Source organism: Podarcis vaucheri, assembly GCF_965113315.1.
Source record: "Podarcis vaucheri genome assembly, chromosome: 5".
In the NCBI taxonomy this organism is placed as follows: Eukaryota; Metazoa; Chordata; class Lepidosauria; order Squamata; family Lacertidae; genus Podarcis; species Podarcis vaucheri.
In genome coordinates this window covers 26,436,043-26,451,524 of record NC_138763.1, presented here as the reverse complement: position 1 = coordinate 26,451,524, position 15,482 = coordinate 26,436,043, and the positions used below count along the sequence as shown (strand labels likewise).

The 15,482-nt window shown below is 42.1% G+C and overlaps 1 protein-coding gene across 1 annotated transcript in view; it reads left to right on the top strand.

Annotated features, from left to right (window-relative positions):
* The first annotated feature begins 553 nt into the window (after window positions 1–553).
* The window catches only part of LOC309533210 (carboxypeptidase B-like), a 28,986-nt gene continuing 14,057 nt past the window's right edge, over window positions 554–15,482 (top strand). Inside the window, exons 1-6 of the mRNA XM_082224473.1 lie at window positions 554–707; window positions 800–875; window positions 7,941–8,065; window positions 10,075–10,174; window positions 11,290–11,391; window positions 12,624–12,725. Of these exons, the coding sequence (XP_082080599.1) occupies window positions 625–707; window positions 800–875; window positions 7,941–8,065; window positions 10,075–10,174; window positions 11,290–11,391; window positions 12,624–12,725 (588 nt within the window). The 5' untranslated portion in view covers window positions 554–624. The remainder of the gene's footprint in view (window positions 708–799; window positions 876–7,940; window positions 8,066–10,074; window positions 10,175–11,289; window positions 11,392–12,623; window positions 12,726–15,482) is intronic.

Genomic DNA, 15,482 nt, shown 5'->3' with positions numbered 1-15,482 from the left:
CAGGGAGCTTATTGCAGCATGAGGGGAGGTCGCCCACAACCAACTCATCTCTGCCTCTTAGCCTCTCTCCTTCTCTCCAGCTTCAGCTTCTTCCTCTGATTCTGGACTTCTCTCTGCCACAGACTCTCCCAGCTCAGTAAGCCCTGTTACCTCCTCAGCTTCTGATACCTCTTCTTTTCAGTCTTCTCCCACTTCTTCCTGTGACCACTCATTGGCGTCCCATCACCACTCCTCTTGGTGGTCCCCCAGATGGTTCCTTCCACGGTTCCTCTGCGTCCAACCAGTGCATGACAACTACCAGTGGTCAAGTCACAATTTCGTATTAATTCCTACTTGAGTCACTAAAAGTGGGAAGAATGTGAAGTAATCCACCATGAATGGAAATAAAACTGTTTACCAGCTCCAATCTTTTAATACCTTAGCAACCCATGAGATTTTATTTTCTATTTTCACAGGTGAGCCCATACTACACATAGAAGATAAGTAGTCTGTAAACAAGACGAGGCCAAGAGAGTGATCAATCAGGGAACATGTGGGCTGGGTTTACGGTTTAGCCTGTCAAAGATAAGGAACAGTTGATTATAAAAGCAAGTGAGAGAATAATTGACTCCCCCATTATCTCAAATGGCAGCAAATATGTGGGTCTTGTTGCTTCTTGTAGCTGTTGCCTCTGCTTCCCCAGAAGCTTCAGTTCACAAATTTCATGGGTAAGGATATTTAATATACTTGACTTTCACATTCTTGAAATTACAAATGACCTTTTCTGGTACAAATGATTTACTTCTGCCTTTTTCCTTAGGGATAAGGTTTTTCGTGTAACACCTCACAATGAAGAACAGGTTGAAGTCCTCCATTACCTGGCCGACAATATGCAGGTAAATTCATGTGTGGGAGGATAAAATTAATTATACTTCTCAATTTTGAGAGTCCATTTCATTAAAATGTTTGGGGGGATGGAGAATTGTGGAGCACGGAGAGCACAAATTGAAAGAAGTTGATTTTCTTTTCCAGAAAGTTTGAGCAATGAAGCAAAACATTGCAACCCCATACTCACTTAATTAGGAGTACTTATGACTTATTAAAGGGACGCGGGTGGCGCTGTGGGTTAAACCACAGAGCCTAGGACTTGCCGTTCAGAAGGTCGGCAGTTCCAATCCCCGCGACGGGGTGAGCTCCTGTTGCTCGGTCCCTGCTCCTGCCAACCTAGCAGTTCAAAAGCACGTCAAAGTGCAAGTAGATAAATAGGTACCGCTCTGGCGGGAAGGTAAACGGCGTTTCCGTGCTCTGCTCTGGTTTGCCAGAAGCGGCTTAGTCATGCTGGCCACATGACCCAGAAGCTGTACGTCGGCTCCCTCGGCCAATAAAGCGAGATGAGCACCGCAACCCCAGAGTCGGCCATGACTGGACTAATGGTCAGGGGTCCCTTTGCCTTTACCTTTTTATGACTTATTAAACACAATGGGACTTGCAGCTGAATAAATACATGTAGGACTGAGCTGTTGGAGTCATCCTGGGGTGTCCTTGGCAAAATCGTAAGATGACAATGTAGCTTAAAATACAAGATTCTGACATTACATAATGTTAGACTAGGTTTTGTAAGGCCCCTTCTAACAATATCACTCCCTCTAGTAGCAAGCTCAGATGTTGAGTGCCAACAGGAATACAGCAAAAATAGGGCCACTGAGAACAAGAGGAGAGGTATCAGTATGATCCAAGGAACCCCAAGGTTTGCAGATGTACAACAAATAAGCTTAGCTACGAAAATCAACCTGTGTGTATTCTGATTAGACTTTCCAATGCAAAAAACTATAGAAACAATGGTATTAAGAGGCTCCACTATAAGAGTCTGCTTTCTAAAAGTTTAGACTGCTAGTCAACATAATACCCTTTTTTATTTCCTGCTTGTTGTCGTCTCTTCCTTGAATGTTCTCTAAACTTCTCGTCCGTTCCAAGTTTGTGTTTTGTGACCTTGATGTAGATATATTGTGGCATGAGAAAAAACAACCAAAGATAGCAGATCTGTTTTCAATATTTGTGTAGAGCTTTGATGTTGAGAAATAGCTGCAGAAGAGAGAAGGGAAACACTGTAATCTGCACCGTGAGATGTGGCATTTACAATGATATACAGATGTAGAGGGACTTTTCATTGACCACAGGCCATTGTCAGGCGCTCTCTCTCGCCTAGTTCTGCTCTTCATTATGTCTTAAATGCTATGGGAGTTTTGATATGCACTTATTTTAAACCAGGGGTTCAGCCAGGTGTTACGTTGAATTCTAAGCATGTTTTACAAAGAAGCTATCAGTTTTTGCTAAGCACAATGGCTTGGCTTTGCATTTTGAACCAGGGATCTGGAAAGGATCAAAACACCCTTTATTCCTACTTCTACTGCAAGGCAAGACCACCAGCTGCTCCACCCTGCTCCACATGCAGACACAGCAGCTCAGTGGAGAGCATGCATTTTGCATAGCCAAGGTCCCAGCAGATGCAGTTCTCCAGCTAACGGATCAGGTAGCAGGTGTGAGAAAGTGACCTTTGCTTGTGAGCTTGGAATGCTGTCTACTTAAATGGAGCCACAGACTGATTTAGTCTAAGAGAATTTCATATGTGCACAATACAAAATTCAAATTTAAAAAGATTATTCCCAAGCACATCTTTGGAAACAGGAAACAAGACAGGTCACAACCATTTCAGGAAATTATTATTATTATTATTATTATTATTATTATTATTATTATTATTATTATTATTATTTCATTTATTTATACCCCGCCCCTCTGGTTGAGTTTCTCCAGCCACTCTAGGCGGCTCCCAATCGAGTGTTAAAAACAATACAGCATTAAATATTAAAAACTTCCCTAAACAGGGCTGCCTTCAGATGTCTTTTAAAAATAGGATAGCTGCTTATTTCCTTGACATCTGATGGAAGAGTGTTCCATAGGGCAGGTGCCACTACCGAGAAGGCCCTCTGCCTGGTTCCCTGTAACTTGGCTTCTCACAGCAAGGGAACCGCCAGAAGGCCTTCAGCGCTGGATCTCAGTGTCTGGGCTGAATGATGGGGGTGGAGATGATCCTACTATTTTCATCCTTAATGACAGATGCTACAGAATGGAAGCAGCTCAGCTGTAAGTCCCACTATTGCCCTGTATGTCCAGCAACATTAGATATTGGCATCATGCATGGTGGAATAAGAACATAAGAAGAGCGTCCTGGATCAGGCCAATGACCCATCTAGTCCAGCCTCCTGAGAAAGCAGCCAGGCACACATGCAGAAGTACATATATACCTCTGCATGTGTCCAGAATGGCAAACAGTGGAGGGCAAAGGACTTTATGATTGAGAGAAGGGACACAAAATGCAACCTAGATACATCCCATAATTCTCTGATCACTAGTGTGAGCAGCAAGTAATGGAATAGCAATGAACATTCCCGACTGAAAGAAAAGGAAATGTGTGGAAATTAACGAGTTACACAGCGAGACAAAACTTGTATATTTATGACCTGCTTGCAATATATAGAACCAACCACAGTGTACAATAATGAAATAAAAGAGTTGGAAGGGTCCAAGTCTGTATAGCTTGGAAGGTGGGAGGATCTCAAGTTTGAAGGTTCCCACACATCAGAAACTCCCTGTAGATAGAATATTTTACTACAGTATTATTCTTTTTCCCCCTCCCACTTATTAAATTGCACAAGTGTATCCATTTATATAGACATATTGATTCCATCACAATGCTTTTTAGCTGAATCTAAACCTGGCAATCTGCCCCGATTCCCTCAGTCACTATCTCTCAGGCTTCATAGCAAAAAAAGCAATAAACTGAGTAAAATTTCTGATGCCTCTCTTTCATGTTTTGAGACAACAGGAATGGAAGAAGATGGCAACAGTCTAGGAATTACAATATGTTCTCCAGTATGTAACATGTTCTCAGACATGGGTCATGAAATTGTCTGAATGCACACAACAATAGCATACACACAGATGTATTGAGTAGCTGTGTGTTTGGCCTGTAGCTAAAGTATGATTATATAACTATCTCCTCAGCGGTAATGTTGCAATCTTAACCCTGCTTACCTGGGAGTAAGTCGCATTGAATTCAGCATAACTAACTTCTCAGTAAAAAAATTCCTTCCAGTAGCACCTTAGAGAGCAACTAAGTTTGTTATTGATATGAGCTTTCGTGTGCATGCACACTTCTTCAGTTATGTGTTGGTCTCTAAGGTGCTACTGGAAGGATTTTTTTTTATTTTGCTTCAACTACAGCAGACCAACACAGCTACCTACCTGTTACTTCTCAGTAGACATGGTTAGGATTCTGCTGCAAATCCCGCTGAGTACAGTGGGGCTTACTGCCAGGGAAATGGATGTACCACAATCTCATCATTGTAACCAACACAAAGGAGCCACAGGCTGCAATCCTAGGTATAAAAAAAGGTAAAGGACCCCGGACCGTTAAGTCCAGTCAAAGGCAACTATGGGGTTGCAGCGCTCAACTCGATTTTCAGGATGAGGGAGCCAGCATTTGTCCACAGGCAGCATGACTAAACCACTTCTGGTGCAACGGAACACCGTGACGGAAGCCAGAGTGCACAGAAACACCATTTACCTTCCTGCCACAGTGGTACCTATTTATCTACTTGGACTGGCGTGCTTTCGAACTGCTAGGTTGGCAGAAGCTGGGACAGTCCCACACCACACATACTTGGGTATAAGTGCCATTAAACTTTGGAACTTACTTCTAAGTAAACATGGATAGAATTCAGCTCTTGGGCTGTATACACACTATACAGTGGTACCTCGGGTTAAGTACTTAATTCGTTCCGGAGGTCCATTCTTAACCTGAAACTGTTCTTAACCTGAAGCACCACTTTAGCTAATGGGGCCTCCTGCTGCCGCTGCGCCACCAGAGCACGATTTCTGTTCTCATCCTGAAGCAAAGTTCTTAACCTGAAGCACTATTTCTGGGTTAGCGGAGTCTGTAACCTGAAGCGTATGTAACCTGAAGCATATGTAACCCGAGGTACCACTGTACTTTGAATCACATTCCCTTAAATAATTTTGGCCACTGTAGTTTATGAAGGGTTGCTGGGAATTTTAAGCCGGCAGAATGCTAAAAATACTTTGAGAGAAAGAATGTGCTTTGAATGTGCTTGACAGGTCCAGTGTGTACACAGCCCTTAGTCATTATTTATGTCAAAGGTTCTCAAACTGTAATCTTCAGGCCACTGGTGGTCCATGGAAAAGTTGCATAACAATTAAGAATATCTGTACATGGTACTGGGTTTATTTTTTTCTGATGATGGGAAATTGGCTTGACATAACCTTGCTCACAAAATCAGAACTATCATGTTAGAAAGGCAAGACTACCATTATTAATTAATTAAAGGGAAGGTTACCATATATTATATAAGCTGTGCATGTGCTTTTATTTGTAGAACAGTATATATATATTACTAGATGGCGCATCAAGGCAGTCAGCAATTTTCAGGTGATCCATTGGGGTGGGGGGAGTACCATTAGTCTATGCTACAATGGAATATCTCACAATGAAATAGACCTCTGAAATATAATCTGAATTCCTCAACTTTGCTTTCCAAAACCTCTTCTATTAATCCTCAATATAGAAAATGTGCCTTGTGCTATCCTTGTGACTGAGGCTTTCGCTGAAAGTGCATCATAAATAGCACCCATTTAAGGAATGGTATGATACAAGTGTGTGTGAAGTAAAAAAGAAAAGCTTAAGTAAATAAATCAAGGCCACAACAAAAACAGGGCAGGAGGCAAAGTTATTTTTAATTGCTAAGCAAAGGCAGTTATATATGAGCTAAGGACAGAATTCATATTTATCGCAGTATATTTAGATGATAGCCTTCCTTGTTTATAGGGTTATAATCCCTACGGTAATAATATTTTGTTCACTGCTTAGATACCAAAGCAATAGGCACCTTTTAGATATGCTTCATCCAGGAAAAGTCACCACAGATCCATTCAGCCCATCCAGATGAAACGAGGCCACAAATTCCTAACTTTGAAAGACAAGCAAATGTCAGCCTTGAGGTCATAAATTCACAAGTCATTTCTTTCTCATGGGCGACAGTGCTAACTAACATGCTCTAAACTTTATTCCTAATTGTGAGGCAGATCTGAAGTCTGGCCAAATCACACCTGTTCTCCAGCTGCTGAGAGGCTTAAGCTACCAGTCAACAAGGGAGTTGAGGCTTTGCAAAGCGATTGCGATAAGGTTTTGGAACAGATGCAGAGATCACCATTGCAGTGGGCATCTCACTAGATAATAGGGGCTTGAATAGGCATGACATGAGGATTCCTAAATAGCCATCTTCTCCTATATGGACCTGCCCATCTATTATGGCAGGTCTCCCTTCTGTGCCCTGCCAACATCTGAATTGTTTTTGGCTACAAGAGGCTCTTCTCTGTAGTGGCACCCAATCTTTGGAAATTGCTTCCATAGGGGGACCTACCTTAGAAATGTGGGGAGCTGCCATACATTGGGTAAGACCATTGGTCCATCTAGCTGAATAGTATCTACCCTAACTGGCAAAAGCTCTCCAGAGTTTCAGACAGGCAATTGAAACTGAGACCTTTGCCTTGTAAAGTAGATACTCTTGCGCTGAGCTACTGCCTTTTGCACCCTCTCGGTTGGTCTTCCATCAATGAGCTGAGACCGTTCGCTCTTTCTGCAGTCATTGAGCCTGCTGAGGTTCTAAATCTTCCTGGCATTTTACCTGTGAATGATCTGGTGTCTCTTTTAGCTCTGATTTGTCTTACATCCATGCGTGTTTTATTACATTCAGTGGCTGGTGTTTGGAGACAGGCCTACCTTCTTGACAGCAGCAATGCTGCTGGAAAAGACTAGAGCATGTTTTCAAGGTCAGGGCTGCATAGATGCAGCACTGGGTCCAATCCAATGCTTGCACTGGTGTGCCCATGCAGCCCGACCTTGCTGCCACCTTGCTCCACCCCAGCCTTATCCTGCAGAGATGCTGGTGTCAGGAAAGTAGCTTTGCCCCACCACAATAACCACCACTGATAATATTGCTATCTAGTGAGTGCAGGAACTCACTGTGGCAGCCCAAAAGAGAATATGCAACCACACCCCCAAGGACCATTAAAAAAATGCATGCAACTGTGTTGTTGATCCATTATTATACATACACGTTGAAGTACAGTGCATATAGTATATAACTAGTTTATTAGGGCCAGCATAATTGTGAAACTATGCATAGTTTCCTAGGTGTAAGCTCTGTGGGACTCAGTTGTGCCTACTTAAGTTTAATTTGTTAAACACACTAAGCCACCTTTTAATTAGAAATTCACTCAGTCATGCATAGAATGATTACTATTTAAACTGCTAGGAACCCCCATTTTCCTCATTCACTGACTTTCTCTCTGCTAATTTGTCAAAATCAAACTTGAAAAGTTCCGTATCACCTCATTTACTTGCCAAAGCAAGGAAAAACCAACCACACAACCTAATCTTTTGCCGGATTAGGACAATTTAATTTAGGACTATGGACTAGTTTGCTGCCTTAGGAGCAATTGATTTTAATAAGGCATCAACTGTAAACTATCACTGAGTCACATCTAAGAGACTTCGTGTTTACATTGACCTGGGGGATAGCTCAGTCGGTAGAGCATGAGACTCTTAGTCTCAGGGTTGTTGTGGGTTCAAGCCCCATGTTGGGCAAAAGATCCCTGCATTGCAGCGGGTTGGACTATAGATGATCCTTGTGGTCCCTTCCAACTCTACAATTCTATGATTCTGTGCATTTGGTTGTCTGCTTCGATTCATAACAACACTGCTATTATTGCATGAGGTGAGGACATAACATTATGCAGCCAAATCCACACACACTGACAGATCTAGGATGAAACTATGTGTATCTTTTTCCCCCACATACCATTTGTTTGGTTCTGTTCAGGTTGATTTCTGGCGCCCAGACTCTGTTGACCAAGTGAAAACAGAAACAACAGTTGACTTCCGAGTTGAAGCGGACAAATGTTCTGAAGTCGAGAGCCTCCTTCAGCTGAGTGCACTGGATTACAAGTATGCTTTTGCTTTTAGCATTTGCTTTTAGCTCCATTAATACCAGTGGGTTAAACAATGGACGTCTCTACATTTAGTGTTACATATTTATTCCCCCCCCCATGAGTCTACTCTGAGTATGCCTAACCATGTGTCTTAAAGGAAGCCATGGTAAGGTGGTACAGATTGTTTTGCATAACAATAACTATGTGAAGAAGTGCTTTCTTTTGTCTGTCCTGAATCTTCCAACATTCAGGTTCATTGGGTGTCTGACAAAACACCAGAACATTCCATGCACTAAAGAGGTGTTGTGCACCTGCCTTGTGACTATGAAGTTGGGACCCTGCACTGGTCAAAAGAGGAGGCCAGAATTTCTATAGGGTTGAGCTTTTTCATAGTAGCAGGTGAGGACAAAGTATCTGTCAGACAAAACAGAAGACTTTGAAAAGGATTTAGTTCCAAGAGGCAATCCAAGCAGGTAAGGTATTTGTGGAGAGCAGTAGGTAGCAAGATAGGTGGATCAAAAAACAACAAAACCAAAAAGGGAAAGTATTACACAGTTTAAACATGCAAGACGAAGAGCATTGAACAGAATCAACAAAGTTGTACTTTGTGCAACAAAGAGCCAATTCATGTTATATGTATGTATGTATGTATGTATGTATGTATGTATGTATGTATGTTTACACCATCTGTATACCATCCAAGGTGCAAGGTCCTTTAGCCACTTAGCAATAAGAGTGATGCTCAATTTGATTTAGCACGTGTACGTGCTTTTTAAAGCTGCAACGGAGAGTAACGTTGGAGTGGGGACTGGGCTGGCAATCAGGTTTGGCAATCAGGGGGAAAGCTAAACCTTCTCTTCTGTGTTTAAGCACTGGCCATATATGTTGCCATTTTTTGATTCCACTTAGTAACCTAGCAGTAACTTTCTGTACTCCTTAGGGAAGCAGGAGTGCCTAGATAGCGAAAGAAGAGTTACTCTGCTGAAACACTTCCTCCGCTAATAATGAATGTGCCCAGTTTCCTGCACCAAAGAGATTGTCCCTGACAGACTTCAGTGAAGTGTCCTTGCTACAGTTTGAGGAGATGTGAGCCTTTGATGTGGAGCCACAGTGCCCTGACATCATGTCAATGTGTTCATTATGAAGGCTGGGAGTGCACTGCAAACTGCCCTCTCTCACTCTTCTAATCCAGATCGCCGTGATCAAGGGCACTGAGCTTGCACATTTCTTTAGCCTATACCATTTTATTCAGGCTAGGGAGAGAGGCAGGGGTCTTTGCTGCCAGTCAACACGCATACAGACAGTTCTGCAGAAGTGCTGGAAGATCAGTGGATCAAAGGCTGGAGACCATGTCTTTAACAGATCCTAAAATAGTTTGAAATAGATTACTTCTTCTACCTGTTGCAACCTCTGGTCAAATAACCTTTTTCTGATTTTTTGGAGCAAAACAAATAAAAATTCTTTTTTTTTCTGGAGGCAAGCCTGGCTTGTGGATAAACAAGGCAGCAGCAGGGATCTCTCTTCCAGTGTGGTTTAGTGGTTAAAAGCGGTAGATTCATAATCTGGGGAACTGGGTTCGCATCTCCGCTCCTCCACATGCAGCTGCTGGGTGACCTTGGGCTAGTCACACTTCTTTGAAGTCTCTCAACCCCACTCACCTCACAAAGTGTTTGTCGTGGGGGAGGAAGGGAAAGGAGAATGTTAACCGCTTTGAGACTCCTTTGGGTAGTGATAAAGCAGGATATCAAATCCAAACTCCTCCTCCTCCTCCTCCTCCTCCTCCTCCTCCTCCTCCTCTTCTTCTTCTTCTTCTTCTTCTTCTTCCAAACTTCCTCCAACTCTCAACTCTCCCCAACCTGGGAAGCTGCATTGCACGAAGATAGCATTTGCAGGCAGAAGGGGACGAAGTGGTGGTAAGAATACGAACAGTAACCACGGGGGTGTTAAGCAGAAATGGAGACACATCAGCAGTAGAAAATGAAATGTCCCCTATTTGACTTGGTCCATATTGTTGCTTTGTTGCAGAGTTTTGATTGACAACCTTCAGGCTGCACTTGATGGGCAGTTTGACAGTCATATCCGGGCTACTGGACATCAGTATGAAAAATATAACAATTGGGAAACGGTAAAAAAATGTTCATGTTTGAATATCCTCCTCTGCTTCCCAATGGTAGTTTTGCTATGAATATAAGAACCTAAAAGAGAGCAGTGCTGGATCACACCCAAGGCCAAAATTGGTTCAACATCTGGTTTCTCACAGTGGTCAAGGAGAGACCTATGGGAAGCCCAAATGCAAAACATGAGGGCAATTGCTCTCTCCTACAACTCAGAGAGAGCATGCATACTTTGTGTGTATTCAGTTCCGGGGTCAATTCCTGGTATCTCCAGTTGGAATTAGTGCTTAGCAAACTGACCCCATCATAATATGTAGTTTGTCTTCTGAGTTACAAATCCAAGGGTTATAAACACAGGCAGGGGTGTTCTGCTATTTCCCTTCGTATTTTTCAGCATGTGCATCACCAAAGTGAATCTTGGAAACATGGCATGCACAATACGTTGCAACACAACATCATGCTTCACAGTGCATCCTTCTCTGAGTGGCTATGTTTACACATGCTTTGTTTGCAACAGTATGGAATGGAAGCCACAGGCAAAGGCAATGGCTATGGAAGTAGGTGGCCAAAAATGCCTGTTCACAGCACAACTTGGCATGCTGGTAACAATGCCAAGGTAGAAACTAAAGGGTTTGAGTAAAATCATCATGCATGAGGGTGCATTGCAAACAGTATATTTTAATTTCCTTTGGAAATTTCCTTTGGAAATTTCCTTTGGAAATGAAAGCACTACAGGAGGGAAAAAATGACTGAGTGTCACTTGAGGAAAGACGGCAGGGTTTGACTGATCAGCCATGCCAGATGTAGGAAATATGCCAATCATGCAGGAGAAATAAATATAAATTGATATATAGTCCATCATGGTTTGAATTATCAAAATGTCAAAGTGTGAGAATTACAAACCTACTAGGTTCAACCTCTGTGCCAGCTAATATCAAGTTTTGGTGCTATTGCTAGTTTAAATGACGCTTAGCAGCAGAGTTGGAAAAGATGGTCATGGAGAAAGCACTATCAAATCAACATTTATATTACTGGCCTATAGATACTGTTAGTAGTCTGACTCAGTATTTAGGTGGTTCGTTTTGCTATTAAATATGCTTATTTGCTTTTTTTTTTAACTCAACAGATAGAGGCTTGGATCAAAAATATTGCAAAGGAGAACCCAGATCTTGTCTCCCTGTCACAGATAGGAACAACCTATGAGGGACGCTCAATGCACCTCCTGAAGGTATTTGCTTTTCATTTCTTCATCCAGTCTGCTTGCTCTTCTCTTGACACATAAGAAACAACAATATTTATTAAGCCCTCGCATGCTCCAGATTTGTATTTTTCAATCAATGCTTCAGGAAACCAAAGCAGATTTTTGTGAAGTTCTTTTATGGTGACATTTTTATCCTTTTTGATTGATAGTAAAGGCGTCCTAAACAGCCCAGACCGTAATAAAAGTCTTTTGACAGTTTGTACATATAAATTTAACCGTGTTCCTGTAAGCAAGGTAAATGGTAATCTACCTTTGTATAATTGTGTGCTCCATCTGTTGTTTGTAAACCTATTTGCTATAAAGGCATCTATAAACTTCAGCCTCTTTTTTTCTCTCTCTTTGTTCTTTTTTTTCTGGCAACAGGAGGCAAACAACTAATCAGCATTTCCTTTCTTGAGTCGTTTCCATCATACAGCTCAAGCAAACAAAAGAAATCAGTTTCAATATGTTCTTATTTTGAGTATCAGGTCAATGTTTCGGAATATCACACCTTTACAGTCCAAGTTTTTTGATGCTTGAGTAAACGCAAGGTCCTCCTTCCCTCAGCCCCGCCCCCCACATGATAATCATAGAGCTGTAGAATTTGTAGAGCTAGAAGGGTCCACGATGGTCCAACCAGCAGTGTGAATCCATGACCCTGAGATGAAGTGTCTCCTGTTCTACCAACTCAGCTATCCCAGCTGACAGCAGACAATGTGGGAGCAGCCCAGGCTGGGCAGTTTTTATGAATGGTGACTCTCTTAAAGAGAAAGATGGCTTCCTTTTCTCAGAACACTTTCGCCATATTCGTTATCTACTATATAGGTGTGAATACAGAAGAAATCTCAGCATATGGAGCCTGTCTCAGTTCTGTAAGGCAGACATCCCTCTTTTACACAACAACTAGAATGATAAGGGTGTTCCATCCACTTTTAGTCACCCTATGCATTACTATTTATATAAAAGGTGTAGATAGATGTATAAGCCATGTCACAAAGCTAACTGAACTCTAAAAATATACAGTTATCAACTGGGATAAAATATGGATCCAGCACACCAGAGGTGAGAAAATCTACCCAGAGTGTAAGTTTCACTTCCAGCAATGCAACTCCATGCTCATCTCAAGCGAGGCCTGAGGCTGCCGTCTGAATAGAGAACATGACCTATTAATATTCAATATAAATTACTAATTCTGCCTTGTTTTATTTTTATGTTTACAGTTGGGGAAACCCGGTGTGAATAAAAAAGCCATCTTTATGGATTGTGGCTTCCATGCTAGAGAATGGATCTCACCTGCATTCTGCCAGTGGTTCGTGAGAGAGGTTAGTGGGCAAAATATGTGTTCACTAAAACCAGTAACCAAGACCACTGACACACTTAGAAGCAGGAATGATTTGTCATAAAAAGAACTTATTGGCAGGTCCTTTTTCTAAGTTTCCTAATGTTTCCTTTCAGATCTTCAGGTCCCCCTTTTTCCTCTAAGGCTCCATAAATATTATTATTTGATTATTACTCATTTTTAAAACGTATCCTTCCGTTACTGATATTTGTTAGTTTGTTTGAATATCAACTCATAGGGAAAATATCCAATAACATCCTAATATTATAAAATCATAAAATACAAAACAAATGACCAATTCTGAATCAAATTTCTTCACCTTAAAATGCTGGGTGATAACAAAACCATGTTAATACAGGATGTGGGCACACAGAGCTAAATCCTCAGAATCTGCAACATGAAAATTGTGTTGCCTCATTTTCAAAAGGATATTATGCGGCTTTATGTGCCTGTCTGAGAATCTAGAGGAAGGTAATTATGATACAATTATTACACAAAAGAGAGGTATGCCCTCTAAAGAAAAAAGTACTAGAACAAATGGAATAATGTATGAAGACCTCTTAAAAGCATATCATTAGAATATAATGATCAGCTTGTTACATATGAAGCTTATCTAATAATGAATACACAATTCTAAAGTAAGGTATTATTTTTAATTGCAACTTCTCCAAGGTCTCATCAATTAATCTCATTAAAGTTGTTAAGAAGCCTAGGTTACTGTTCTGTTCTGGATCCTAGTATTTGAATCAATACTCCTTTAGGTGCCTTTTTGTACACCACAGGGTTCCACCAAGCATGCTTCTGTTTCTTTGGCACTCAGTACCAGAGTTTGCTATTAGGAAGAGCAAGATCAGCAGGGGAGAAAATACCACATGGTCCCAAGAGGGCCTGGCAGGATGCTAGAGAGCTCTTTTCTCCAGTCTGAAGTTATTATAGTCCCTAGCACCCTTGCTGAAAACAGACAATATCAAGCCTTCCCCACCTTAGTGATCCTGAGCCAATTCAAAGTATCCCTACAATTATTTTCTTTTATTTGTATGCTTCTGAAATAGCACAGCTGGCCAGTTACCACTGGCGAAAGGGAGAGCTTTCAGTGTATTATGAAGAGGCCTGTGATTTTTTGCATCTGTGAGGCTCGACTGTGTTTGTTTTTGACGGAACAATCCTAAAATACAACTTCCAGCTGTTTCGATTGCCACAGATTTAGCAAAGGTTCCTACACGCGCACAAAATGTAAAAACAGAAGCCATTGCAGAAGCAAGTGCTTTACGATCCATATCAAGTAAGCTGAAATAGTTGACCTGAGAGTGTTGGCAAGGCACCCAGTGGTGACAGGCCTTCCCCTCATGTCCGCTCAGATATATGTGCGGAGCCAGGCCTGGAAATTTAAAGTGACACTCCAGACATGTCTTTGGGAATGCTTTCCCCTTATCTCTCCCGGTTAATGCAGCAGAGGATGAAATGTCACCTCATTTAGCAGTTCGGGTTACTACAACTATCAGTCTTACCCTTCAGAGCAGCAAGCTCATAATTTATCCTCATCAAGATGGCATACTCTCCAACATTTCTCCAATGAAAATAGGGACGTCTTATTCCAGAAGTGGAACATGGGTGGCGCTGTGGGTTAAACCACTGAGCCTAGGACTTGCCGATCAGAAGGTCGGCGGTTCAAATCCCTGCGACAGGGTGAGCTCCCGTTGCTCGGTCCCTGCTCCTGCCAACCTAGCAGTTCGAAAGCATGTCAAAGTGCAAGTAAATAAATAGGTACCGCTCCAGCGGGAAGGTAAATGGCGTTTCCGTGCGCTGCTCTGGTTTGCCAGAAGCAGCTTAGTCATGCTGGCCACATGACCCAGAAGCTGTATGCAGGCTCCCTTGGCCAATAAAGTGAGATGAGCGCCGCAACCCCAGAGCCGGTCACAACTGGACCTAATGGTCAGGCGTCCCTTTACCTTTATTCCAAAAGGAAGGAAAGAAGGAAAGAAAGAAATTATACCCTGCCCATCTGCCTGGATTGCCCCAGCCACTCTGGGTGGCTTCCAACAAATTTAAAAACATAATAAAACATTAAACATTTTTTTAAAAAAACTTCCCAACATAGGGCTGCCTTCAGATGTCTTCTAAAGGTTGTAGACTTAGTGTCTTCTTGGCTTGGGGGTCACATAACTCCATGCCCTCCAACACTTCTCTGAAGAAAATAGGGGCCCCCTAAGGAAAAGTGGGATATTCCAGTATCAAATCAGAAACCAGGACAGCTTACGAAAATCCAGGACTGTCCCTGGAAAATAGGGACACTTGGAGGGTCTGAGATGGCCCCTGTTGAAGACCGTTCTATTCACACACATACACACAAACACACCTGTTAAGCAACTTATAGCTTCTCATATGGGCCTTCTAGTTTTAAGCTGTGCTTTAACCGTGCTTCAGCGTCTTAAATGAGTTACTAGGGGTGAGGAACATTCCCTCATGGACAGCATGACAGTGGTGGACAGGGCCAGGTACAATTGTAGGCATAGAAATGGCTGTGAATTCTACCTCTGTATTGTAGGTTACATTCCAGCCACACAAAAGTCTATTCACAAGAATGCACACACCACACGCCTTTCCTCCTTTCAACAAGCAAGAGGCATTGTCACAGTTCAATGACATGTTCTGGACAGGCAATGAAAAGTGTGGTTTTTGCGAGGGTTGTGTGGCCTTTATAGAATTCAAAGGGCCAAACAGAGGCTTGGAGGGCCACATT